This window comes from Aedes aegypti, chromosome 3, assembly GCF_002204515.2.
Source record: "Aedes aegypti strain LVP_AGWG chromosome 3, AaegL5.0 Primary Assembly, whole genome shotgun sequence".
Lineage (NCBI taxonomy): Eukaryota > Metazoa > Arthropoda > Insecta > Diptera > Culicidae > Aedes > Aedes aegypti.
The window spans coordinates 135,074,751-135,102,585 of NC_035109.1; the positions used below are offsets into that span (position 1 = coordinate 135,074,751).

The 27,835-nt window shown below is 42.8% G+C and overlaps 1 protein-coding gene across 4 annotated transcripts in view; it reads left to right on the plus strand.

Moving 5' to 3' along the window:
* LOC5571458 (protein crumbs) overlaps nucleotides 1–22,124 on the plus strand; it is a 173,790-nt gene extending 151,666 nt beyond the window's left edge. For all 4 annotated transcript variants that reach the window (XM_021851101.1, XM_001659670.2, XM_021851102.1 and 1 more), the window contains 5 exons: nucleotides 11,887–13,040; nucleotides 13,098–13,225; nucleotides 13,290–13,534; nucleotides 13,596–13,767; nucleotides 20,335–22,124. In XM_021851101.1, the coding sequence (XP_021706793.1) occupies nucleotides 11,887–13,040; nucleotides 13,098–13,225; nucleotides 13,290–13,534; nucleotides 13,596–13,767; nucleotides 20,335–20,565 (1,930 nt within the window). In that variant the 3' untranslated portion in view covers nucleotides 20,566–22,124. The remainder of the gene's footprint in view (nucleotides 1–11,886; nucleotides 13,041–13,097; nucleotides 13,226–13,289; nucleotides 13,535–13,595; nucleotides 13,768–20,334) is intronic.
* The last annotated feature ends 5,711 nt before the right edge of the window (nucleotides 22,125–27,835 follow it).

Consider the following 27,835-nt stretch of genomic DNA (forward strand, 5'->3'; position numbering starts at 1 on the left):
CAGGTTCATGAGCTAGAGCCATCTAAAATATGACCAATTTACATGCACACTAGCGCAACGTAGTGGCAAAATTGCTAACCAATGAGTACTGCCTCACATTGCTTTTAAGCTTCTGACCAACTTTGCTGAAAACACGAACATTCTAAGTTGTCAGGTTCATGAGCTAGAGCCGTCTAAAATATGACCAAATTACATGCACACTAGCGCCACGTAGCGGCAAAATGGCGCATTAAAAATTTCAGCTGATGAACGCCGTAAGGCTTCTGAACAACTTTGCTGAAGACCGCAGCTTTCTAGAAAGTAAGGTTTCCAAGATATTGCGTCATTAGTGTAATAGCTTACGGGTGATGCTAAACTTTTTGGGGTGCTGCAATATTCAATTGAGGTGTTGCAATACTAGATGATGCGATTCCATACTTATGGCGGGTAGTGTATAGCTAAAGATAAATTGAACCGATGAGAGTGTAGGGGATTATTAGTTTTACGTAAATGGGAATCTCGTTTTTGGAATATTTTATATTTTTATTTTTAAATTTATATTGCTTTAAGTAATATTGAAAAGATGAACAAGTATACTTGTAAGACAAGACTTCTGTTTATGCTAGTTAACGTATTTTGGTATTGTAGTGTGTCGGAGCTAAAACGTGACAACGTACCTACCTTGAAACCTTGAAGGCTACAGCGCCATTGCCGGGCGTATAATAGAGCTCCATCTTCGTCAGTCTTGAACGATACTTCTCCAGTTGCTGCGAACGTCCTTTTCAGTTGCTGCCAGGTCCTTTTCCACTGCGCACAACCAGCGTATTAATGGTCTTCCACGAAGTCGCCGATTTCTACCTGTTTACCTGCTTAATATTATTTTCGCAATTCTTTCTTCCGCCATTCGCACTAAGTGACCAGCCCACTGAAGTTTGCCGTATATCACACGCATAATAATATTCGCATCTTTATATAGTTGATACAACTCGTGATTCATACATGTGCCACACACCATTTTCTAGTTTCCCACCGAGTATTGTCGCAGCACTCAAAAACAACAAAGGCTTTCCGGTCTGCCGCTTTTAACGTACATACTTCGTGCCCGTAAAGTCACCGAAAGAATCAATGTTTTATACAGGTCGATTTTTTTAAGCTGGTTACGTAAACCGTAAAAGGTCCTATTAGCAGCACGCAATTCGTCTTTTCACTTCGTTAGAAACGTCATAGTCACATGTTACAAGTTTTCCAAGGTTAACAAACTCCTTAACAACTCCAAATTATATCCCCATCAAACACTTCCAGAGCACCAGCTCCACTAAGCCTACTTCTATCTCTACCTGCAACCATGTACTTCATTTCGCTAGAATTAATGGTAAGACATCTCATTTGCAACCCGAACACTTGATTTCAAACCACCCAGCGTTGCACGATTCAGCCTGATTAGTATCGCCGGAAAATTTTGTTCTGACGATATGTGCCACAGCCAGTGAATCAATTGTCACCCAATACGCAGCAACAAAGACATTGTCATCTTCTATTCTTGTTGCAACAATTTCATTCCGCAACATTAGTTTATCATCACTTGAACAGAATATGACAATGATCGATCACCACGTGTGCAACGATTTTCTGGGCTTAGCATTGCAATTTTCGAGAACTTTCTCCATGTTGGTAAACATTGACACATTACCGAACAGCATCCATAAAACAAATTTGATTTTGTGTTTAAAATAACTGAAGTTGAAAAGGTTGTAACAATGTTGCGCTCTGTGATTGTCATGACAATTTAGATTCTGATTGTATCCCTATCCGCAACAGTTGGGACAAACGGTTGTGAGCGAGCGTGCTTTGTTGTTTGTTTTGTATCTGTTTTGATGACAATTTGATTCACTGGCCACAGCTCTTCTTTTTCCACTAAATCGTACGCTGCCTTGAAATCAATAAACAGGTGGTTAGCCTGAAAATTATACTCCCGAAATTTATTTAAGATCATTCGTAATGTGAACATCTGGTCCATTGTCTAGCGATCCAGCTTGGTATTCACCGACAAATGACTTCTCGAGCGGTCTCAGTCTGTTAAACAGGATGTGTGACAGTATTTTTTATACCAAATTCAGCAGGATAATCCCTCTGTCATTGGCCCACTCCAGTCTATGCCCTTTCTTGTAGATTGGGCGTATGGAGCCATGCAACCAACCGTTGGGCATTTCTTCGTCCTCCTATACCATCAGAATAACTCGGTGGATCGACTGGTAAAGTTCCTCACTTCCGTGATTGAGAAGCTCGATCAGGATCTCATTCTTCCCAGCAGTTTAACAGTTTTCAGCTCACTGACATCCTTTTTAACCTCTCCTATGGTCGTTGGGTTTACAGCTTGGCCGTCTTCGTCAATATTCACCCTGTTTTTCGCTACATTTCCATTTTCGCTGTTGGTAAACTGCTGAAAGTGTTCATTCTATCTGGCAGCCAACGCTGTTTTATCGGTCAATAAATTCCTTTCTACGGTATTGTACGGCGCACCATTGATTGTTGCATAAAATCTCCGCATATCGTTCCCGTTCATAATATCTTGAGCTTCAAATACCATACTTTCTCCGTGCTGCCTTTTCTTTCTGCATTGGATTCGCTTTTCTTCGGCTATCGCTGCCCTGTACCGCTCTCTGTTCTGTGCGGTACCAGCCACAAGCATACGGCTTCGAACGATATTCTTCATGTCTGTCACTCTCTGGCACTCTTCATCGAACCAGTCGTTTCGTCTTCGTCGTTGACCAGTGCCAATCACTTCCCGCGCCGTTGTGGTCACAGTGTCATAGACAGGGTCCCACACGGATAAAAATCTGATCCCCACACCATGATTTACAAATCATGAAATTCATAAATTGGTTAGGTCATAATATCACGATCACAAATCATGGTTCCTGGAGTCATAATCATGATTCCTCATAAGCATAACATCAAGTGTGAAAACACTAAGCGGCGCACTTTGCTTCATCTCATTCGTATCGACCACTCTTAATTCAAGATGACGAAGCGGTTGAGTGGTAGAGTACGTGGCTTGCAATCGGAAGGTTCTTGGCTCGAAACTCAATGTATGCTATTTTTAACTTTTTTTTTTTATTTTGTCGATCATGAACGGATGCGAGACTCAGCATTTTTGGCATTTGAATCATGATTCCGAGCAATCAGCTACAAAAACCTAACGCGTGTGTTGCGTTACGGCAATCTGACTCATGATATCATGAGTCCAAATCATGGTGTATTTTCATAAGACGAAAACGCGCTGGAATCATGATATCATGAGTCATAATCTTGTTTTTGAATTCTGATTTCTACCCGTGCACAGGCTGTCTACATCTCCAGAAACGTTGATTATTCCCAACTGCTAGTCTATCTGCTGGCGTCGTGGCGCTGGATAACCGGCCCCGAATTTTAGCTGTAACTAGATAATGATTCGAGTCGATGTTAGGGCCTCGGAAGGTCCTGACATTCATAACATCTGAGAAATGTCGCCCATCAACCAGCCAGTGATGCATTTTGAACTGAACGCGAGCCAAAAATGAACGGAGCAAGTTCAATTTTTGCACGAGAACACAGTAAACTTTGAACTCTCGAGCCAGAGCATGCCGCTGCTCTCGAACGACCCGTTCAGATCGCAAATCATTACAATTGTAATTGAAGCATGAATTTAATGTTTTACCTGAGAAACATTTCTTGAATTGATGATACATTCAATTTTATCATAAATAAATGTGTTTTTTCTTACTTTGAGCACCTTAAAATCAACATTAGCATGATGAGATGGCGTGAAATGTGTCAAAACAATCTGCGTTCACTTTTCTGCTCTCGAGGGTTCAACTTTTTGAACTGAACAATGAGCAAGCCTACTTGATCCCCCGTTCAATAAACTGAACTGGAACGCGAACTGAACGCGTTCAAATGCATCACTGCAACCAGCACATGGTCTAGGGGAAGGGGTGGTAAAATGAACACCTTAAGGAAATCGTCTTGTTTCTGATAGAAAATCGAGGAATTTGTACAGTTCTTTCGTACAATATCAAAAATAGGGATGTAATCTATAGCAGCGACATGGATTCAAACTAAAATAGATAAATTTTCACATATTTTCATCGCTATCAAAAAGCGATGCAAATGTTCATTTTACCTGCACTATGTGGGTAAAATGAACAGCTGTGTGTGGTAAAATGAACACCATGCAAAAAACGTGAGCAAAACAAATATTTCTGAAAATTTTCATTGCCCCACCGAAAATACATTCATTAAAGATGGTAACCCATTCAAAAAGAATTCTAAAGGTATCAGATTTGACATTATATCATAACGATATTCACCTCACTGAAAAACCTCAAGTCTTCCGAGCTAAAAGTTACGCCAGTTCTAATTTTCAAACGTGATTTTCTAAAATCTTAGTTTTCGTTGATATTTTCACTTCAATTGTCCTACGTATCAACTCGAACACTTAGATTTATGCTCTAAATCGTCCGTGTATGATAAAAAATCATCGAAATTTGTGTTTTCTCGGTAAAAGTCACGGTGTTCATTTTACCACCCCTGTTCATTTTACCACCACTTCCCCTATTTGGGAGCAGGTATCGCCACTCGGGTGTGCGAAGTAGGTACTACTGATTGCCATACCTCTAGCAGCAGCAAAGGTTACTAGTCGCAGGCCATTGTTATTGGTAACGGAATGGAGGCTGACGGGTCGGAAGAAATCTTCTTTCCCAATCTGCGCATTTTCGTCGCCGATGACTATCTTGACATCTTGATTTGGGCACTCTCCGTAGGCCTTATTTAGGCTCTCATACAACTCATCCTTCATGTCATCGGGCATATCGCTCGTTGGCGCATATATGCTGATCAGGCTGTAGTTGAATAATTTGCCCTTCATTCTCAACACACAGATCTTCGATAGGCCACCTAACCAGGGTTGCGCAACGACATCGTGCTAGAGGGGCTGCCTCCCGGTGCTGACACGTGCAGCATTGTCCGTTTGTTCTTTACATGATGACCACGGTCATAGCCATCACAACCATCCTCCTTTATCAGGGCTTTGAACCTGTAGCTCTGGTTCTCAATAGTTTCAAGTTCTTTCGGACACCATAGTAGGGTGAGCCGTCATGCGCTAGCGGTGTTTGAGTTCAATGGTTATTCAAGGCCAAACAGTATTTGATCTTTTGAGAAAGTCTCTGCATCTACAAACGTAACCAGTTATCTCTCAAAGTTCATGAATTAGGATATATTCATAAAGTTTCATACAACTGCATTGTCAATATTTCAGCCCAACGACTGAAACAATATCTAAGAACTCCGATAAAAACAGGCTTTCAAATCTACTACCGTATCCAGTGAACTCTCTAAGATTAGGATCATACTCACGCATGCTTATGTAATTATTTTGTATCAAGACTTGATTTCAACTACGCTTCCAGGATATTTCTGAGCTTTTTAAAGCAATGGTGAAGACCTTTGCTCCAAAAAGCTCAGGAATATCTTTCAATTTCAGATTGACCCATTTTGCTCACTGCGCCCCACGCCTTCTTGTACCATACGGAGATACTGTCTAGTACTCATAAAACATGATCCATCGTATTCTTTCACTTTTCGCCATCTTCTCAGTACTGAGTTTATCGGCATCTCACTTCAGTGGTTCTGAAACACGCAATCTCTCTTTATACCTTGTGGAGATCTGAAACCTGAAGTCTTTCGTCCTCCCCGCGCGGGGAACAGTCTGGCTAAGGCTGTATGTAGGAGACATCTCCATTCTGCAAAGGGTTTACAGATCGTCCTCAATTGATCGACCCATCTTGCTCGCTGCGCACCACGTCGTCTTGTGCTGGTCGGATTATTTTCGAGAACCATTTCCACCGGGTTTTTATCCGACATTCTGGTGACATGCCCGGTCCACCACGACCTTTAAATTTTTGCGAGGTAGACGATGGTCGGGTCTCCCAGCAGCTGCTGCAATTCATGTTTCATCCGCCTTCTCCACGTTCCGTTTGCCATCTAAATTCAGCCGTAAATGGTCCGCAAAACCTTCCGTTCGAAACATCAAAAGCGCGTTGACATTGAACGTAGGAACCATGTTTCGTGCCCGTAGAGGAATACCGCTCTAATCATAATATTGCCTTAACTGTTGAAAAACTGGAACAACACAAAACAACAAGGCTGTACGTTCAAACCGCAGGCTATTTTAGCAGTTTTTTTAATTTCATGTCTGGGTATATCTACAATTTCATTCGGTTACCGCTATCTTATTATATGTTTACCTCCAAACATCTCCGCTGCAGCGTGTGGACCTGCTCTCCGACACTCCCCCTCATCACACAACCTCCTAACCACACATCTGCCACCGAGCTCTTCTTATCCTCTGAACTCCACCTAGCTTCAAGCTCCTCCTGGTCAGCTGTATTATCCTCGCCTTGGTCAACTGCACCTTGATCCAAGCTCCTCCTTGCTATCGAGTTCCCCAGCTCATCCGAGCTCGTCCTCCGATCAATCAGTATCCTGTCCAGCCTTGTTCTCAGCATCTTAGCCTCCGACAGTTGGTTCCGATTTAGACACCTTCCGTCTAGACTCCACTTTCCGTACAGACTCTACCTCCTCGTTGAGGTTTTGCCTCCTCGTCCAGATCCTATTTCCTCGTCCAGGTGCTTCATCGAAGTCGCATTAGCGTCCTTCAAGCGTTCCTGGGCCAATAACCTGTTGAAACACAAACTACACAAACACCCAGGCTATCCGTTTCAACCGAAGGCTACTGACTGATATCTACCATATCAATACCTCTCTTTTTATTAATGTCTGGGTATATCTACAATTTCATTCGCTTACCGCTATCTTATAATATGGGGGGCATGCCGTGTCCTCTCTTGAACCCTTATGTACTTCGTCTTCGACACATTGATGTTCAGTCCGATTCGCCTAGCTGCAGCCCTTAATCAGATGTACGTATCCGCCATCTCAAAGTTCGGTGCTACAATATCAATATGGCGTGCAGGCTGTTTTGTCCGATCTCAGCTGTATACATTTCCTTTCGTCCTACATGTGCGTTCATGTCACCCACAACGATTTTTACGTCACACGACGAGCATCCGTCATATATCTGCTCCAGCTACGCGTAAAACGTCTTCTTCTCGTCGTCGGGTCTCCTTTCATGTGGACAGTGTACGTTGATGATGCTGTAGTTGTAAAAAAAGGTCTTTTATCCTTATCTTGCACATCCTTGCGTTGATCGGCTAGCACCCGAGCTCTGTTCGAGCTCTCCTGGATGCCGAGGTCGGTCCAGCGATTCCGGTTGGAGAATTGCTTCCGGTTCACTGGCGCCCCAACGACCCAAAACTGGTTTTTGACGATCGATGCTACTCGGCCTAGTCCCCGATTGTGGAGCTAGCCTACTCCGACTACGCGCTTCTTCATGCTTCGATACTGGCCGGTGGATTGCCGAAGTCGGTCCAGCGATTACGGTTGGGGGGTGGCTTCCGGTTCACGGGCGCTTCGACGACTCCTTCCGGTGCAATAACTCGATCTACTCAACTAGTCTCCGACGGTGGACTTAGCCTACACCCCGACAAAGGACTCAGAATACTCCCACTCGACGTTGGTCGGCCAAGTGTCAGGGTCGGTTCTGCAATTCCGGTTTGCAGGCGCCCCGACGACTTATTACCGATAATACGCTATACCCGCTATACCCGGACCACCCTCGAAGGAGGATCTAGCTTACTCCGATCGCGACTCAGAGCTCTCTGGTCTTCACGCCATCTCCTTTGCGTATCAAAGTGCTTTCATGCTGGCCAGAGATTGAATCCTGAGAAAATTGAGATAATCTCACACGTATCGCTCTCTGTAACTATCATAAGATGTTGCACATTATGAGAGACTGTTTATCGTATACTGCTATAACTTTCATCCAGAGTTGCTCAGTGTCACTATCAACGCATAAAAATTGCTGATTTGAACAGGCCGACTGCGATACAATTCGGATCAATTTATATCACATCAACATCATGCTGCCTACTCCATCACCAGTGCATTGATGGCGATAGACTATGGATATCACTGATGGGTTAAGTTTAGCCCTAAATTAAGCAAATAATATGGCAAATTATCAGTACGATATTTTTTACAGTGCTTCAGATATATTGAAACTATATGTTGGTCACTGAAAAACAATAATAGCATGGATAATTACCACGTGGTCACTCATTCTGCAGTGATTATGATCTAGAGTGCGCTGTCGCATCGCTGCTGCTGGTTGTCAAATCAAAGTGATATTGATAGCTCGCAAGTGATATTGATAGTTTTAGAGCATCAGCCATCAGCTGATCTGATTGATATTAAGCAACTCTGCTTTCATCAGATTGGTGGGATAGTAGTGCATGATAAAACCCCTCTAAATATGCTCCAAACTAGATACTATTGCTGTTGGAAGTTAGATACTATTGCTATTGGAAGTTAGTCGATTGTTTATCGTGCCAGAAAAGAAAAACACCTACCCCAGGTAAACAAGCGAGAAAAATGGATTTTATCATCGCTTTCTCTTTAGGGGTCAACGTGGCGTAGTTGGCTGCACGTTCGCTTCATAAGCGGATGGTCATGGGTTTAATTCCCAGTCCCCACATAACAACTTTTCGTCAATTCGCTGAAAAAGCGAATTCGACACTGGCCCCTCTTCTAGAGCATCTGCTCTAGCTGATCCGGATAATTGGCAACCGACAAATGGCAATGAAAATGGACATCCTTACCCCGTTCTCCTGATGGACTGATTAACAACAGCAGCAAGAAACATCCACGAGCTCTTCATCCCTACCTGTGTGAGGCCGACTGCGGAGAGGAAACGTAGCAATCATATCCAAAAATAGATTAAGATTGTATTTGCAATGTATTCAGGTACTGTTCGTTAGGCCATTGATCTAACAATTTTCAGCTGACGTGATGCCTAACGGCGAATACAGCTGAAACAAATTAAGTTAGAGAATAAAAAAAAATCGCTTTCTCTTTGGGGTCGTTCGCTGCTTCCATTTATCAGACATGTTACAACTTGCGATACATTGACGATCGTGGACCGCAACAGATGGGATGTTTTTCTTTCAAATTAGAGCGAATTCTGCAATGTTCTGGACGATATTCTTCTTCATGGCATTAATTTCCCCACTGGGACAGAGCCGGCAACTCAGCGTAGATCACTTCGACAGTTATTAACTGAGAGTTTTCTTTGCCTTAATTGCCATTTTCGCATTCGTATATCGTGTGGCAAGTACGATGATACTCTATGCCCAGGAAAGTCAAAGAAATTTCCATTACATAAAGATCCTGAACCGACCGGAAATCGAACCCAGACACCTTCAGCATGGCTTTGCTTTGTAGCTGCAACGCTAACCACTCGGCTAAGGATGGCTCCACGATTTTGTCCGGATTTAGAATGCTTGCGGTTTCGGACATCATCTCGCTTCTTATATCCCTGAATCGAGGTCAGTTGAATATAACATGCTCCGGTGTCTCTATTTGTCTCTGATCTGATGGTATTCCTCACATTCCTAGTGTCCTTTTACTGGTAGCATGCAGTGTCTTCAGCCAGAGTGATGCAGATGGGGATCATTCCGGCGATAACGCACACTGCCTTCGACGATATAGTGCGGTAGGCACTCGCCACTCGTATAGTCATGATCCGGAACGTACTTGCCAGCTTCTCTCGATTGCGTTTGATTTCAACGCTACAGCCCAAGCCGGGACTCCGTATCTCAGTATAGACGATGATATATGTGGTAAATGACGCTTGCCTTCCGCGAAATAACTTTTCACGAACGCAAACGATATGCGTTCGCCGCAAAATCTGTTAACGAACTGAACCTGCAGCCAACCGATCAGATTTCAACCGCAATCTTCCGAAATCTGCCACTCATACTCATGCATCAATCATCAATCACCGATCGTTCTGTTTCTTGCACATCTATGCATTGTATCATCCTCTCTCATTTTTCTTCCTCACATAGTCATACGGTGCGGCCATAGTAACGCGTCCGCGAACGCGATGCGATCAAAGGATTTCCTGTTGTTGATATTCTGCTTTGCGGGCTCGCACACGCGCACGCATCGCTCGACGCGTTTACTATGGCAGCGCCCATAGTTTATTAAACACGCATTTCATTCATGCCTTCACAAATACAACCGAAAGCTGTGTGTGTTCGCATCATATTCGAACCAATTCGAACAAGACCAAACATGAGCTTTCACTAGCTCACACGTCGCAAGGAAAGCTCGTCGTGATCAGAACAAATTATGAAAACACTGAGACAAACAGACCTTTTTTTCATTGACACATGCACGGAATGAATCACTTTATTATTATTTGAATGACGCAGACTCTGTACACCACAATATAGTCGCCAGAAGACGCCTCATACTGCTTCTTGGTTCTCAAATGTTGGGCTTGATCCTAGCTGCAGTGTTAGCTGCTTTCGCTGCCTTTTCGCAGGCATAGTCTACGTGACTGTTGAAGTTTAGCCTGTCATCGACCATTACTCCAAGGTGCTTTAGAGAGCGCTTCGATGAGATTGCGTGTCCTCCGACGTTGATCTCCAACTACTGATCCGCCTTGCAATTATTGATCAGCATCACCTCGGTTTATGCGATGAGCCAACTGCAGCTTGACTCAAGTCATCCACAATTCAATTGTGTCTAGCGATTCCGCCGTCTGCATCTCCACTTCCTCCACAGTCTCGCCAGTTATTGCAAGAACGACGTCATCTGCGAACCCGACGATTTCGAAACAATTCGGCAGTGTCAAGGTTAGAATTACATTCAAGATTTCAAGGTTTGATAGATTATTTTTGCCCTTTCAATAATCCTCCGAGAGATCACTTGTTACACTTGTAGATCCAAGTGCATGAAAAGGATTTTTTGGATGGCCCTTAACAGTAATTGTATTCGAAACTTTATAGATCATCTCTCCCTTAGCCTATTTGGGTTTAAGTCTCAGATTGGTTACTAGTAATACTTGCAGATAAGTATACAGGCCTCCCATTTACTCAATGCCTACTTTTGTCGAATGTTACAAATATGCAGTTATGGGCAGTATACCGTTTTGACTCATATTCCGAACACTTAAGGCCAACAGTGACTTCAAATGCATCTGATTGGCAAAAATTGGCAGATATTTGTGTAAATTTTAATTTCCTCGCAAACCCTAGCTGTTAACTGTTGGGTGTACCGATAATAATGTTGATTTAGTTAGTTTTAGTATTGTTTTTACGTTAAAGTATGGAACAACATTTTGATTCAAATGCCGAACACTGTGTTCATTTTGTCTCATATTCCGAACACCTTGACTCAAATTCCGAACAGCACGAATAAATCGTTTTCAAATGAATAATTTCGCAATTGAATTTACTTAAGCTTGTTCTTCTGGTCTGAAACTAGAGAATCATTACTACTACCGCGGTATAAATTATATTGGAGACGTTAAAATTGAATTGCAATTGACTGCCATTTCCTTGTTATTTGGTGACATATTTCAGCGAAACATTTCAACCAAATCGCCATACAAAAACCGAGTGTTCGGAATATGAGTCTGTTCGGAATTTGAGACAAAACGGTACTCATAACAATTATTTACTGACTAGATACACATTAAACACAAAACTACCAAAATTCTGTGTGATGCTGATTCTGATAAACATTCAGACGTAACAGAAATGCTCAACAATGCACTCTCAACGGTTCATTTTATGTAGTGACTTCATAGACTAAACACCACAAAAGACTTCGACGCAAGATATGGAAACGAACCCCTTTTGAACACCGAATGTATAACAAACGAAAATGATTCCCATGAATAAATGTTGTCACGCCCAGACATCTCCAATCTCTCAATTTCATCCTTTTTTTACTCCACAGGTGTACCTGCCCGCGAGGATACAAGGGCAAACTCTGTCAGGAGATTCAGTTCTGCGAGCTGCAGAAGTGTCCTTCCAACGCCACGTGCCAAAATTTGGACACCGGCTACGAGTGCATCTCCAATATGACTTTCCACGATGACAACGAACCGCTTAAGTTTGTCTTCAACGCAGGCAACGACCAGCAACCGTACACCAAGGATACCAACATGGACACCATTGAGATCTCCTACAGGACCAAATTCGGCGGAACGTTGCTGTACGTTCAGGAGAGCGATATGTACTTTGAGATTTCGACGATCAACAAGTTGGTGACTATTTCCTGGAAGCTCACGCTGGATTTGCCACTGAACAACCGATTTGAGTACGACGAGGATGACAACTACGGATGGCATACAATTTTCATCAAGGTTTCCAACAATGGGAAACTGGAAGCCGGCTGGAAGGGCTGGGAGACGATGATTGATCCACAGCCCCCTATTTCCGTGGACATCGACTATTTAGCATACAAGCATCTCTTCTCTGGAAAACACTACATCTACCTGGGGGGTATGCCTGCCATGTCACACATCGAGAATAATTCCATAGTGAACGGCGGAATCGACAAAGGTTCCACGTTCAAGGGATGCCTAGGAGAAACGAGAGTTGGTGGTTATCTGTTGCCGTATTTCCCACATGACGTCATCTACCCGGATACGTTCCAGTTCACTGGTCCCCATTTCAATCTCAACTCCAGTCAACCAGAAGAGGGTTGCATTCTCTGTTTCCAACAGTCTTGTAAAAATGGAGGCGTCTGCAGCAATCCATCGGAGAAGTATGCCTGCGATTGCCCTGCCGGATACGACAGCGACGACTGTTCGCAGAATATAGACGAATGTCTGACGGCCAATTGTACGAACAACTCGACCTGTATTGACGGAGTTGCTAGCTTCACCTGTCAGTGCCTGGAAGGCTACGAAGGCGATCTCTGTGAGTTCGAAATCGACGAGTGCATGTCCAGCCCTTGTCGCAATGGTGGCTCGTGCACGGATCTGGTGGCTGGATTTTCGTGTGAATGTACCGAAGAGTATGCTGGAGCGCAGTGTGAAGTATTCCGATTGGTAACCTGCGAGAATCTACCCTGCAAGAACGGGTCAATCTGTATTGATGGCTTCAGTGAGTGTTGCTTGAGCCAGTTTTAGAAGAATGTGGGACTAACTATTTTTTTTTTAGATTCTACCACGGGCAATAATTTTACATGTTCTTGCAAAACCGGATTCTCCGGCGCATTGTGCGATATTCCATTCTGTCAATTGGAGGAATGCCAAAATGGCGCCATTTGCATGACGAACGACGAAAATGTAAGTATTCTTTTTGTTGCAATAATTATACCGAACAAGCCATAAAATTCATGTCTTCGGACAGGTTCCTGTGTGTCGCTGCATCCCCGGCTACACGGGACGTTTATGCGAAATCGAAATCGACGAGTGCGAATCGATGCCGTGCTTCAACGGTGGACGGTGCATCGATTTCATCAACGACTACAAATGTAACTGCACCGGGACAGGCTTCGAGGGGAAGAACTGCGAGATCGACATCGATGAGTGCTACGAGCTGAGGATAAACTGCGGCGGACGAGGGTCTTGCATCAACACGAGGGGTTCCTTCAAGTATGGCTGGCAAAAAATATTACTTTCAAGAGGTTACTAATTTATCTAATGAATTTTCCAGGTGTCAATGCGACGAAGGTATGTGCGGTAAGGAGTGTGCCCAGGTCGATCCCTGCATACAGAACCCGAACTTGTGCCAAAACGGAGGCGAATGCATCGAAGATTGTGATAAAGAGCACAGATATTACTGCAACTGTACGGTCGGGTTCACGGGAATCAACTGTTCCGAACAGGTACGTCGCAAAAGTATTATCAAGGAACATTAAAAAAATGCTTATTTATCATCACGCTTAACACTCTCATCTGCTCATCATTTCATTTTCTCTCCATAGGATGGCGAGAGTCAGGTTATTGAATTAACTTCCTATATGGATACGGTGTTCTACTATGTCGATAAGATTGTGGGGAGTGTTCTATTCTTTTTATAATCCGTTTTGTTTTCGCGGTGATTGTTGGTCTCACAAACGATAACTACCGCCCAATGTACATATGACACACAAGTTTGGTTACGTTTCTGTCTGCCGCTACTAACATTGTTTGGAAGTTGTCTAACATAACCTTGGCTCCGTAAATCCTTCGCGTCTAAGCGCGCCCTGTCAATCTAAATGAATGTGACATTTCTAATCTCCAATTATCTGCAAAGAAATCCTTAGATGCGAAAGCTTTACGTGACTCTAAATGCATGAACTCTTGAGGTTTTGAAAAACAATTTGGAAAAACTAACACTAACATTCGATAGATCATAAGATTCATGAACACAAAATTTAATAACCTGGAAAAGTGGGACAAACATTAATAATTTCGGGATTACCTTATCTCGAGATTTAAATTCTGACATCCTAAGATTCAAAATCTGACATCCAATACCTATTTTCGAATAAATAGGAAAAGCAACAACATGATATGAGAATAAAATTATTTTCAAGACAAGACACTTTCTGATTGGACGTCAGTATTATCGCATGTCATTTGAAACAAACGCAGTAAATAAAAAAAGCACAAAATTCCTGGAAAAAAAATTAGTGAGGTTTTGGAAATGACTTCTTGTAGATTTCTAACTCAATAGTATCTACTACGTAGTTGATTGCTAGCAGAACTACTTAAAAAGACAATTATTATAGAATAGACCATCATTTTGGTGAAGCTCCCAAATGAACGGTTGTTTTTAGGCCAGGAATTTTCAGGAAGTGCCCTCAGAGTACAAGATGTACCAGAGCTGCGCAAAAAACGTGAAATGGGAACAGCTTTTGTAGTGTTCTAGAGCCGCGTATTCCGATAGCGTCTTAATGATCAATTAATGGAATTTGCATGGATAATCACGGGAGCATGTTGACAGGTGATTGAAATGTGGAAGCAGCATGACTATGGTACAGAGAACATAGGCACATAGGGTCAGAACAGCGGAGGTGGGTTACGTGAGGAGTGGGAACCAACTAGCTCGTACGATGGGGGAACATCTCAACATTTTAAGTAAAGCAATACCGCTATTAAGGATGGTATCGCAATCGAACCCGCCAAGATGAACCCGGAAAGATTGACCGCATCGGCTGATTGTCAGAATCTGGCAAACGAATCATCCCCTTTCTATAAAAAAAAAACGTGGCAATATTGCTCTTGAAAATAGGCGTAGCAGTAAACGCACAGCTATTCAGCAAGACCAAGGATCGTGGATTCGAATCAACTCCCAGAGCATAAAGCATCTTCTTGCTGACCACACGATAATAGTTGCCTTGTACCTTGATGGCAACAGCATAGCGTCACGCCAGTGCCGGGCGTATTGTAGAGCTTAATCTTCGTCGGTCTTGGGCGATTCTTCTCGAGTTGCCCAGAACGTTAAAGATCGCCAGGTTCTCTTCCACTGCATACGTGGTCTTCCACGAAGTCGCCGACCTCTACCTAGTTTCCTGCTGAATATTATTTTCGCAATTCTTCCTTCCGACATTCGCACTAAGTGACCAGCCCACTGAAGTCTAAAGTATTTCACACGCTCAATAATTTCCTCATCTTTATTCACTTGCCACACACCATTTTCTAGTTTGCCACCGAGTATTGTCCTCAGCACGTTACGGTCGAAATAACCGAAGGTTTTCCGGTCTGCCTCTTTCCTCGTCCACGCATCGCGCCCACTGGAAGAATCAATGTTTTATACAGGGCGAATTTTGTTCCCATTTGCAAGTTGCGGGACCTAAGAAAGTTACGTAGTCCATAAAAGGCACTATTAGCAGCCGCAAGACGTCTGTTCACTTCGCGGGAAACGTCGTTGTCACATGTCACAAGTGTTCCAAGGTAAACAAATTTTTCAACAACTTCAAAAATATCCCCATCAAACACTACCTCAGCACCTACACCACCATGTCTGACTCTATCTCTATCTGCAACCATGTACTACGTTTTGGTAGAATTGATCCTCGCTGCCTCCCTCTTCAGAGGCACGAAGGACTCTGCGATCGAGTCCAATTAGGTCTATATCGTCCGCAAAGCCAAGGAACATGTGCGATAGTGTCATTTCTCTGCACGCCAGATCTCCTAATAATACCCTCGAGTGCAATGTTGAAAAGAAAATTCGAAAGTGCGTCTCCCTGCTTCAACCCGTCTAACTTCACAAACGAAGTTGACACCTCGTCTGCGATCCGAACACTTGATTTCGAACCATCCAGCGTAGCACGTATCAGCCTAATTAGTTTCGCCGGCAAACCATTTTCAGACATTATCTGCCAAAGCTCCTCGAGCGGCCTGAGTCTGTTAAACAGGATGCAGGGTAATTCCTCTGTAATTGGCACACTCCAGTCTGTGCCCTTTCTTGTAAATTGGGCGTATCCAACCAGTCGGTGGAAATTCTTCGTCCTCTCATACCTTCAGAAGTACTCGGTGGATCGACTGATAAAGCTGCTCACTTCCGTGCTTGAGAAGCTCGACCGGGATCTCGTCCTTCCCAGCAGCCTTACAGTTCTTCAGCTCGATAATCTTTTTAACCTCTCCTATGGTCGGTGGGTCCACAGCTTGATCGTCATCATCAATGTTCATTCTGTTCCTCGCTACATTTCCATTTTCACCGTTCAACAATTGCTGAAAGTGCTCCTTCCACCTGGCAGCCACCGCCGTTTTATCGGTCAGCAAATTCTCTTCTCGATCATTGCACATGGCGGGCACTGATACGGTATTGTGCCGCGCACCATTGACCGTTGCATAGAATCTCCGCATATCATTCCGGTTAATGCTTTCTTGAGCGTCAGCTTCCACACTTTCTTCGTGCTGCCTTTTCTTTCTGCGGTGGATTCGCTTTTCTTTGGCTCTTGCTGCCATGTACCGCTCTCTGTTTTGTCAGGTACCGGGCACAAACATACGGCTTCTGGCGACATTCTCCATGCCTGTCACCTTCTGGCACTCTTCATCGAACCAGTCGTTTCGTCTTCGTCATTGACCAGTGCCAATCACTTCCCACGTCGTTGCTGTCACAGCTTTCTGGACAGGGTCCCACAGGCTGTCGACATCTCCAGCAACGTTGATACTTCCCAACTGCTCGTCTAGTTGCTGGCGGTACTGTGCAGCTACCCCATCAGTCGACAAGCGTTGTATATTGAAGCGCAGCGTTCTGTTTGTTCTAGAACTCGGTACGCTGGATAACCACGCCCAAATTTTAGCTACAAAGAGATAATGATCCAAGTCGATATTAGGGCCTCGGAAGGTCCTGACATCCATGACATCTGAGAAATGTCGCCCATCAATCGTCAATCAATGTCGCCATTATCATTGGTAACGGAATGAAGGCTTTCCGTTCCAATGACGAATCGGAAGAAATCTTCTTTCCCGATCTACGCATTTGCGTCGCTGATGACTATCTTGATGTCTTGTTTTGGGCACTCCCCGTAGGCCTTATCCAGGCTATCATAGAACTCATCTTTCGTGTCATCGGGCTTATCGTTCGTTAGCGCATATATGCTGATCAGGCTGTAGTTGGAGAACTTCATTCTCAACACACAGATTCGGTCGCTTATCCGGTGGGAATCGCTTCAACTTCTTCCCAATCACTTATAAAGCCAACTCCACGTTCTGCTCTATCGCCGCCGCTGTAGTAGATGCGGTACTAGAATTAAGTGTTGGCGATGGGATCCACCGTTCGGAATTCACGTTCTCCGGTTTTAAACCAGCATATTTCCTGGATAGCTGCCACGTTAATGCCGACATTCCGCAGTTCACGAGCCAGGAGCCCAACACGCGCGGGTTCAAAGTCCACACGTTCTAAGATCCGACTTTCCAATCGTTGTCCTTTTTTAGTTGGGGGTCTGTTGCCGTCTTGCTCTACTTTTGCATTTCTTGGTGGGTTGCGCTACCTACATTATGCTAGAGAGGTTGGTTTTTCGGTGCTGACACGATTGTCCGTTTGTTCTTTACATGATGACCACGGTCATAGCCATCACAACCATTCACCTTTATAAAGGCTTTGGACCTTTAGCTCTGGTTCTCAATAGTTTCAAGTTCATTCGGACATGCTACTATGGTGAGCCGTCATGCGCTAGCGGTGTCAATCCATCTGAGGTTACTAAGGTGGTCGAAATCTCATCCGCAACCCGCACACTTGATTTCGATCCATCTAACTTTATACGAAACAGGCTAATCAGTTTCGTCGGAAAACCATGTCCTATCATTATCTGCCATAGTTCATTCCTCTCTACTGAATCGTACGCCGCCTTGAAATCAATTAACAGATGGTGAATCTACAAGTTGTATTCCCGGAACTTATCAAGGATTTATCGCAAGGCAAACATTTGATCCGTTGTCGATCGGCCCTCACGAAAACCAACTTGGTATTCGCCGACGAAGGACTCCTGTCTCATTCTGTTGAACAGTACACGCGAAAGTATTTTGTACGCCGAGGAGCGTTATTCTTCGGTAATTGGCGCACTCTAATTTGTGTTCTTTCTTATACAGAAGGCAGATGAGGCCCTCCAGCCAGCTAGCAGGTAATTCTTCTTCCTCCCATATCCTTAAGGTGAAGATAAATCGAAACCCAACCTCAAATTTTCAAGAGCACGGATCTGGAGAACCGAATACACGTTTGAGCTGAAAATTTAATCGATTGGTCACATCCAGCTAGTGACCAATCGATTAAGTTTTCAGCTCAAACGGGTATTCGATTCTCCAGATCCGTGCTCTTGAAAATTTGAGGTTTGGCTTCGATTCATCTTCACCTTAACAGAGTAAGGTGCCGTATTTCATACAGCTGCTCACTACCATGCTTGAAAAGTTCGGCCGGGAGCTCGTCTTTTCCAGCAGCCTTACAGTTCTTCAACTCCTTTGCGGAGTTCGGAATCGAAGTGAGCAAACGGGAGCCCCACGAAGAACTTGACATTTCACTCTGATGTTACTATAGGAGTGAGTCGTCGAAGTTGTTCCATGCCTACTAGATCGTTTGATGTGCGATTCAATGCTACATTATTCTTATAGGCTTTTGATTGTCGCCCATCAAGCCAAGATCCATAACAATATTTATTCAGTGCCACACATCCTTGATCTTACTTCTAACCTCATCTAGCGTCGGGGGCTCCACAACTTGTACAAATGTCCATCGTTGCTAATGATTAATCTGTTCTCAGACGCGCTCATGTTCTCTCCGTTCAACAATTGTTCGAAGTACTCTTTCCATCTGGCAGCCACCAAGATTTTGTTTGTCAGCAAGTTACCTTCACGGTCATTGCACATGACGAGAGACGGCGTTGTGTTTGTCCGTACACCATTGACAATTTCGTAAAATATGCGCATATCATTTTGTTATATGTTCTTTTGCGTATATAATTATTATAACTTTAGGGTGTGGGATGTACCTGTTCTCCAACACTCCTCATCAGCACATAACCTCCGAACCGCACATCTGCCACCGAGCTCTACCTATCCTCTAAACTCCTGCTGGATCCGAGTTCCTTTTTGGCTGTCGTACACGTCCTAGCATCGAGCTCCTCCTAGCTAACTACGCCGTCCTCTAAGCTACTCCTTACTTTCGAGTTCCTCCAACTCTTCCGAGCTCGTCCTTCGTTCATCCTGCCAGTCTCGACCGCATCTTGACCTTCAACAATTGGTTCCGCATCCAGCTACCTACAGTCATCGAAGTCACCTCAGCTAGTATCCAGGCGTTCCTGGGCCCATAACCTGTTGAAAAATAACTGCAAAAACAGGCAGGGAGGCTATCCGTTCCATCCGCTAGCTACTGACTGATATCGCTACCGGGTCAGCACCTCTTTTTCATTATATGTACCTGCTATCCAACACCTAATACGCACCTGTTAATCGACTGCAGGGCAAAAAACAGATATTACTAATGGGTTTAATGAGTTTTTAGCGAAGAATGAACCACGAGCGCGTTGTTTAACTCTTAGCTGAAGGGGTACGCTCGAAAGGACATGTTGATTGCGTCAAATGTATTCGAAACCAGAAAACAATGAATTGACCAAAAGCATAGGTTGCGACGAATATTATGATGGAGAGAAATGGCTATTAATATTGTTGGCGAGGTTTTATCAATATGATTGATGTAAAACCATATTAATATCTCTAAGATAAATTATATGAGGGACGTGTATTATTACATTGTTTCTCAAGAATAAAACAATGTAGTTTCCAAATGAATTCACATTTGTGTTTGTGAAGGGTATGTGTTCAAGTGAATTGGCAGTTTATTAATAAGACATAAACTTAAAATATTTATTGTAACATAACTCATATTGTAGCATGCATGTATACGTTTCAATCACCCAGTTCGTACGAACTTCACAGTCAACTTATAATTCGTTCTTGTCCACCAACAGGCTACGCTAGAGGCTGAGGGAGCATCTGGTGCGGACATCGCTCTCATCGTGGTACCGGTAGTAATCGGTATCCTGGCGATAGCGGGCGCCCTGATCGGAGCATTCCTGGTGACGGCGCGTAACAAGCGGGCTACCCGAGGAACGTACAGCCCGAGCGCCCAAGAGTACTGCAATCCAAGACTGGAAATGGACAACGTGTTGAAACCGCCACCCGAAGAGCGACTGATCTAGACCAAACTGGTTTTGCATGTTTCCTTGTTCTACCTTTAGATACTTTGTAAACTTTGTTTTGTCGAAATTCAAACCGACAGGAGAGCAACATCTCCTTCCAATGGGTACACACACCAAACCGTTCCGGTATCGTTTGTAGATATGTGGAAATATTATGATCTTGTTGAAGGCACGTGCCCATCCGTTTGTTGGTTACATTATATTGTGAATAGAAACAAATCTTTTACTCAACGTAGGTTAAGCTAAAACTAACTTAATTTGCCCACCCTCCGTGTGGTGTGGGATGGTGAAACTAAACCTACTTTGCAATTGACACCACCTGTGAAGAGAGGAAGCTAGTTAGGTCAAACTAACTGAATGCGAACTGGTGTGTTTTACTCAATTCAAATAAGTTCAAGCGAACAAAAGAAAGGCGCGAGAAAATCATTTTAATTATTACATAGAGAAGACATATTGTGATATAAATCCTACCCTCTAGATACAGTACGATAAGATAAAGAATATTTTAACATAAAACAAAGCACTTTCTTCAGGAGAATGAATCTTTTAACCTAAATGAAATTTAAACTTTCCTTCGAGCTTACGGGAATTTTACAAACTCCGTCCATTAGTCTGTGACCCTAGTAAGCATGCATGAACAAAACAAGAATATGTTTGAAGATATCTAAATTCAAGTGCCGTATTTTCCTTGGGAAAACAGTCCAACTGAACTGACTACAGCATTCCAACAATGTTTTGGATTGCTTTTTTATTTCTACCAGAAACTTTGAACACGCGGTGTTAGAAAAGCTTTTTTCCGTTTGCAACAGATTCATGAAGACAAACGTCACGGCGTTCTGAAGTTGTTATCCATCGAGATGCCAAATCTTCAATCGACAATGGATTTCTCCAAAACCTAACACTGTCAAGATCGATTTCTCTTCATCGATCCTTTCAACTAGGTCAAAGCCAGGGTTAAAATCAACAATCATGCGAGAGCTTTTAATTTATACAATAAGGAATGATAATTCACCGCACTGAACAAGAAGCGATGAAGAGAAATCGATAATAGCAGGCAAGCCCTGAGAAGTAATCTAGGTCACAAAAATCTGCAGTAACATTACATAACATCTTAAAAAAACATGCTTTAAGTAACGCACGACCTAATTATTTATGTTTCAAGCCCTTTGCTGCCGACTGACATTCCTGAAGCGAAACGATGATAGAACATGCCTTATTTTTAAAACTATCTTTTAGTGGAAGTAGTAATGTAAGCAAATAATAATCTGAATTCTGTCATTCAGAAGGCCTCCCTACTAGAAAATCATGTATTTGGATGCATTGAAGAGGCAAGGAAGAAGCGAAAGGAAACCGTTGCAGGTTAGCTTCTGTGAGCTGTTTGAGCTATATGGTCAGCAAAATGCGAATATTTTCTAAACTTTCTTCATCTTCTTTTTGAACGTTAGCAGAAGGCGGACAGATACTATTTTGTAAAGTAGATCGTAGAACGTATATTTTTAGATCTATGCCTGCAGCGCTGCTAGGATAATGTAAAATAAAACCTATTTAATTAAATGAGACAGAAGGGAGTATTTAATTTGTGCGATAGTATCACCACAATTGACAATGTATGCAACACAGGTGCATGAGCGAGCAGTGAGCTCGACTATTACCACAAAACTGCTAGACATTATCCTCTAAGGCGCCGCATTACCCGTAGACGTGTTTGTAAAAGGCATGTTCAACTTGGTTTATCATCGATCATTACTCCCGATGCCTAAGCAGGCCCGGATTTGGGGGCGTGCCGAGGGGGCAAATGCCCCGGGCCCCCGGTAAAGGGAGCCCCCCGAGAAGTGAAAAAGAAATAAAACACAGTTCCATGAATTATTTTTTACGTTATTGATTTTAAATTTGAATTGCAAATACGATTTCTAGCAAACATATGATAACATAGGATTATGTTATTTTATAGTTGATAATTAATTCCATATAATTTTTATCTAAATTTTTCGTTTTCAATGAAAACCATCAAGGTTATACCATAAATTTTAAAAATCTTCTCGGTTCAATATACAGCAAACTGCCACAGCTTCCTAAAAATATACTGTCAAAATTACAGTGCTCTATGTCCTGGAATGACCTTGAAAGACGAATATATTCGGTAAATTATACATTTTCTTGACTTCACTATCAGCGTATTGAATATCCTATGTTACTTTTCTCTTTTCTTTTTTATTTTTGCCAGATTTCTATAATTTTGTATTAATATTTTCATGTTTTTGTTTGAATATTGCAATTTTACTAAGAGGGGAATAGTTCAAACCAAAATTTGCTTGCTGTAGGTTCCGGCCTGGGTTTTTAGTGCTCACATGCCAGGATAAACACACTGCAGATTGGGTTAAGAACAAGGTCCCGTCTTTGAGCCTTTGGGAAGAAGCTGACCTGGTGGTTGTGGTCGTATATCAGTATATCTTTCCTCCATCCGATTTTCCATTGCATCCGTCTCGATCGCCCTTCGAACGATGAGGTTGACAGAGGTGGAGGGGTCCTAATAGCAACCCGTAAGGAATTGCAGTACAGCCAATTAAATGTTCCTACAAAGGTTATCGAAGCCACTGGAATCTCCATCTCAACATCAAGCGGTCCTGTACACATAATTGCTGTTTATTTCCCCGGCAGCCGCCGGTGTGCTGATTGGTCACTTTTTCGACGTGATATCCGTACTCTTTCCAATCGTACCGAGCCTTTCTTTCTGGTTGGAGATTTGAACGCTAGACACCGCCGCTGGAATTGTTCAAAAGGCAATAGGGCAGGCAACTTGTTATGGCAGGAAGCGGCTCGTCTCGGTCTCTATGTCAGCTATCCAGACTCTCCGACATTCATTCCTTTTGGACGTGGTAAGCCATCTACACTAGACTTAGTACTATCCAACAATCAGCTCGACATGACAAAGCCAGTAACCCAGAACGAGTTGTCGTTCGATCATCTTCCTGTAACATTCGAAATCAAGCCTTCTAGTGAGCCCGAGCAACTCGTGCATACTGTACGATGCTATGCACGAGCCAACTGGATTACGTTCCAAAGAATAGTTAACTCCAAACTCAATATAACCGATCCACTGATAACGGACATTCGTGACGAAGTAGGGGTGCTGCCATCGATTATTTCAAAAACAGCGTGTTAGAAGCAGAACGTATTGCAGTTCCGACAATCGTCCCAAGGCCTTACGAAGTCGCCTGTATCCCGAATGAAACCAAACTCCTAATTCAACTGCGAAACAGACGTCGACGCCAGTGGATGAGGACCAGAGACCCTTTGCTGAAGGAAATAGTTTCATCTCTTAACAACAATATTAAAGAGCAATGTGCAAAAGCTAGATACAACAAATTTGCTGAGACTTTGCAGACAATCGACCGCCGAGACCATTCCGTTTGGCGTATTTCCAAAGCGTTAAGGAACAAATGCAAATACAGCCCACCACTGCGAAGTGGAAACACGCTTTTTGCTACACCAACAGAGAAGGCTAAATTACTTGCAGAGAGCTTTGCCCAATCGCACAATAACACCATGGATGGCGACAGCGAAACCGTCGAAACCGTGAGAAGATCTGTCGATCAAATCAACCAACTATTGCCAGCAGCAGACTATTCCTGGTTAGTGAAACCTAAAGAAGTCAGCAAAGTAATCCGTAATCTAAAAACAAAAAAAGCTCCAGGCCACGATGGGATAAGGAACTGTCTTCTGAAACACCTCCCAAGGAAAGGTTCTGTGTTTCTAGCATAAATTTTCTCAGCTTGTCTCAAACTATGCTATTTTCCACCCAGTTGGAAACAAGCTATAGTTGTAGCCATTCCTAAACCAAACAAAGACTCCACATTGCCATCAAACTACAGGCCAATTAGCTTATTACCAACGGTCAGTAAACTCTTTGAGCGCATAATACTAGCGCGCATTGAAAAACACCTGGAAACAACTAGTATCATTCCACATGATCAGTTTGGTTTCCGCAAAGGCCATTCCACAAGTCACCAGATTGTCCGTTTGGTAAATGAAGTGAGGCAAAATTTCCAGCAAGGAAAATCTTCGGGGTTGGTTCTCCTCGACGTCGAAAAAGCGTACGACTCGGTGTGGCACGACGCTATTCTCCATAAGATGTTTCTGGGTAACTTCCCTGTCTATTTATTGAAAGTCGTACGAGAATTCCTGAAAAATCGTACGTTCCAAGTCATGGTTAACGGCTGTACATCAGATCGTATGGGAGTGCCTTTTGGTGTTCCCCAAGGCTCGGTGTTGAGCCCAACGCTGTACAACATTTTTTCTGCTGACCTCGCCAAAATCGATGGAGTTAATTACTATTGCTTCGCTGATGATACCGGATTTTTAACTTCCGATCGAGACGCACAAGTTATCGTGGAAAATCTTCAACGAGCTCAAGAGACTATCCAGCAATACCACAAAAAATGGAAGGTGAAGGTGAATGCGCTAAAATCCCAAGCAATATTCTTCACTCGCCGAAGAAGTCCGAGACATATGCCCCAAAATCAAGTGATCTGCGGGGGCATAGATATCCCGTGGTCAGATACCGTAGGGTATCTGGGAGTAACCTTAGACAAAAAGCTTAATTTTGGAACTCACGTTACCTCTTGTCTTCGCAAATGTGATATGCTCATCAAAACATTGTACCCTCTTATAAACCGACGATCTCGCTTGGACCCCAACATCAAACTGCTACTGTACAAAACCGTGTTTCGGCCCACGGTTACGTACGGTTTTCCTGCGTGGTCCAACTGTGCCCGAAGCCACCGGAAGAAAATTCAGGTGAAACAAAATCGCCTCCTGAAGATGATGAAGTTCATCAACTCGCCAAAATTGAGCTGGTAGACGATTGGTTCCTAAGACTGATGCCGAAATTTCGCCTTAGCTGCTTCGCCTCTGCCAATCCCCTGATACAAGAATTGGCCATCTAGAACTGTGATACTATATTATTAAGCTTTTTCTCTCTCTGTCTATTTCCTCCATGTAATTTCTAAGGTTTTTTTTCTGTATATTTTTCCTTATTCGTCAATTTTTGTAGCTTGGCCTAATTGTTAATGTTTAAACGTGTTCAATATCACTGTTGTAAGGTAATCCACATCTCAGTAACAGCCCTTACCATCAAATTGTATAAGTTAAGGATAAATAAGAAATAAATATGAAATATGAAATATGAAGACAAACGTCACGGCGTTCTGAAGTTGTTATCCATCGAGATGCCAAATCTTCAATCGACAATGGATTTCTCCAAAACCTAACACTGTCAAGATCGATTTCTCTTCATCGATCCTTTCAACTAGGTCAAAGCCAGGGTTAAAATCAACAATCATGCGAGAGCTTTTTATTTATATACTGCTTCGCGACTAAAAATGGGTAAACCAACGTGCGAAGTTCGATTTTTGACCAACTTCGCCGCGTCGCGAGTCGCTTCGCTATAGAGCGCATCTATGCCCTCCGCCGTGTGCATTATGCGCACTATTGAGAATCGAGCTGCGACGCGGCGAAGTTGGTCAAAAATCGAACTTCGCACGTTGGTTCACCCATTTTTAGTCGCGAAGCAGTATACAATAAGGTATGATAATTCACCGCACTGAACAAGAAGCGATGAAGCGAAATCGATAATAGCAGGCAAGCCCTGAGAAGAAATCTAGGTCACAAAAATCTGCAGTAACATTACATAACATCTTTAAAAAAAACATGCTTTAAGTAACGCACGACCTAATTATTTATGTTTCAAGCCCTTTGCTGCCGACTGACATTCCTGAAGCGAAACGATGATAAAACATGCCTTATTTTTAAAACTATCTTTTAGTGGAAGTAGTAATGTAAGCAAATAATAATTAAATTCATTCAGAAGGCCTCCCTACTAGAAAATCATGTATTTGGATGCATTGAAGAGGCAAGGAAGAAGCGAAAGGAAACCGTTGCAGGTTAGCTTCTGTGAGCTGTTTGAGCTATATGGTCAGCAAAATGCGAATATTTTCTAAACTTTCTTCATCTTCTTTTTGAACGTTAGCAGAAGGCGGACAGATACTATTTTGTAAAGTAGATCGTAGAACGTATATTTTTAGATCTATGCCTGCAGCGCTGCTAGGATAATGTAAAATAAAACCTATTTAATTAAATGAGACAGAAGGGAGTATTTAATTTGTGCGATAGTATCACCACAATTGACAATGTATGCAACACAGGTGCATGAGCGAGCAGTGAGCTCGACTATTACCACAGAACTGCTAGACATTATCCTCTAAGGCGCATTACCCGTAGACGTGTTTGTAAAAGGCATGTTCAACTTGGTTTATCATCGATCATTACTCCCGATGCCTAAGCAGGCCCGGATTTGGGGGCGTGCCGAGGGGGAAAATGCCCCGGGCCCCCGGTAAAGGGAGCCCCCCGAGAAGTGAAAAAGAAATAAAACACAGTTCCATGAATTATTTTTTACGTTATTGATTTTAAATTTGAATTGCAAATACGATTTCTAGCAAAAATATGATAACATAGGATTATGTTATTTTATAGTTGATAATTAATTCCATATAATTTTTATCTAAATTTTTCGTTTTCAATGAAAACCATCAAGGTTATACCATAAATTTTAAAAATCTTCTCGGTTCAATATACAGCAAACTGCCACAGCTTCCTAAAAATATACTGTCAAAATTACAGTGCTCTATGTCCTGGAATGACCTTGAAAGACGAATATATTCGGTAAATTATACATTTTCTTGACTTCACTATCAGCGTATTGAATATCCTATGTTACTTTTCTCTTTTCTTTTTTATTTTTGCCAGATTTCTATAATTTTGTATTAATATTTTCATGTTTTTGTTTGAATATTGCAATTTTACTAAGAGGGGAATAGTTCAAACCAAAATTTGCTTGCTGTAGGTTCCGGCCTGGGTTTTTAGTGCTCACATGCCAGGATAAACACACTGCAGATTGGGTTAAGAACAAGGTCCCGTCTTTGAGCCTTTGGGAAGAAGCTGACCTGGTGGTTGTGGACGAAGATAAAATCCCTCGTCCCGACGAGCTAGTCTCTTTCTTCGCATTTAGTGCAAAGTATAGCAATGATATGATACTTTCACTCATTGAGAGCCAGAATGACAATCTCTAAACTGACACGTGGAGGATTCTTCGGCGCCACGTCAAAGGTGATCATGTAGAGCTTGTGCTATCTGTTGATGACTCTTCTTTGCGTAAACTTGGTGAAAGGCAGTTTGTACTTAACTACAGATACGGGCAGATTCTCATGAAAAA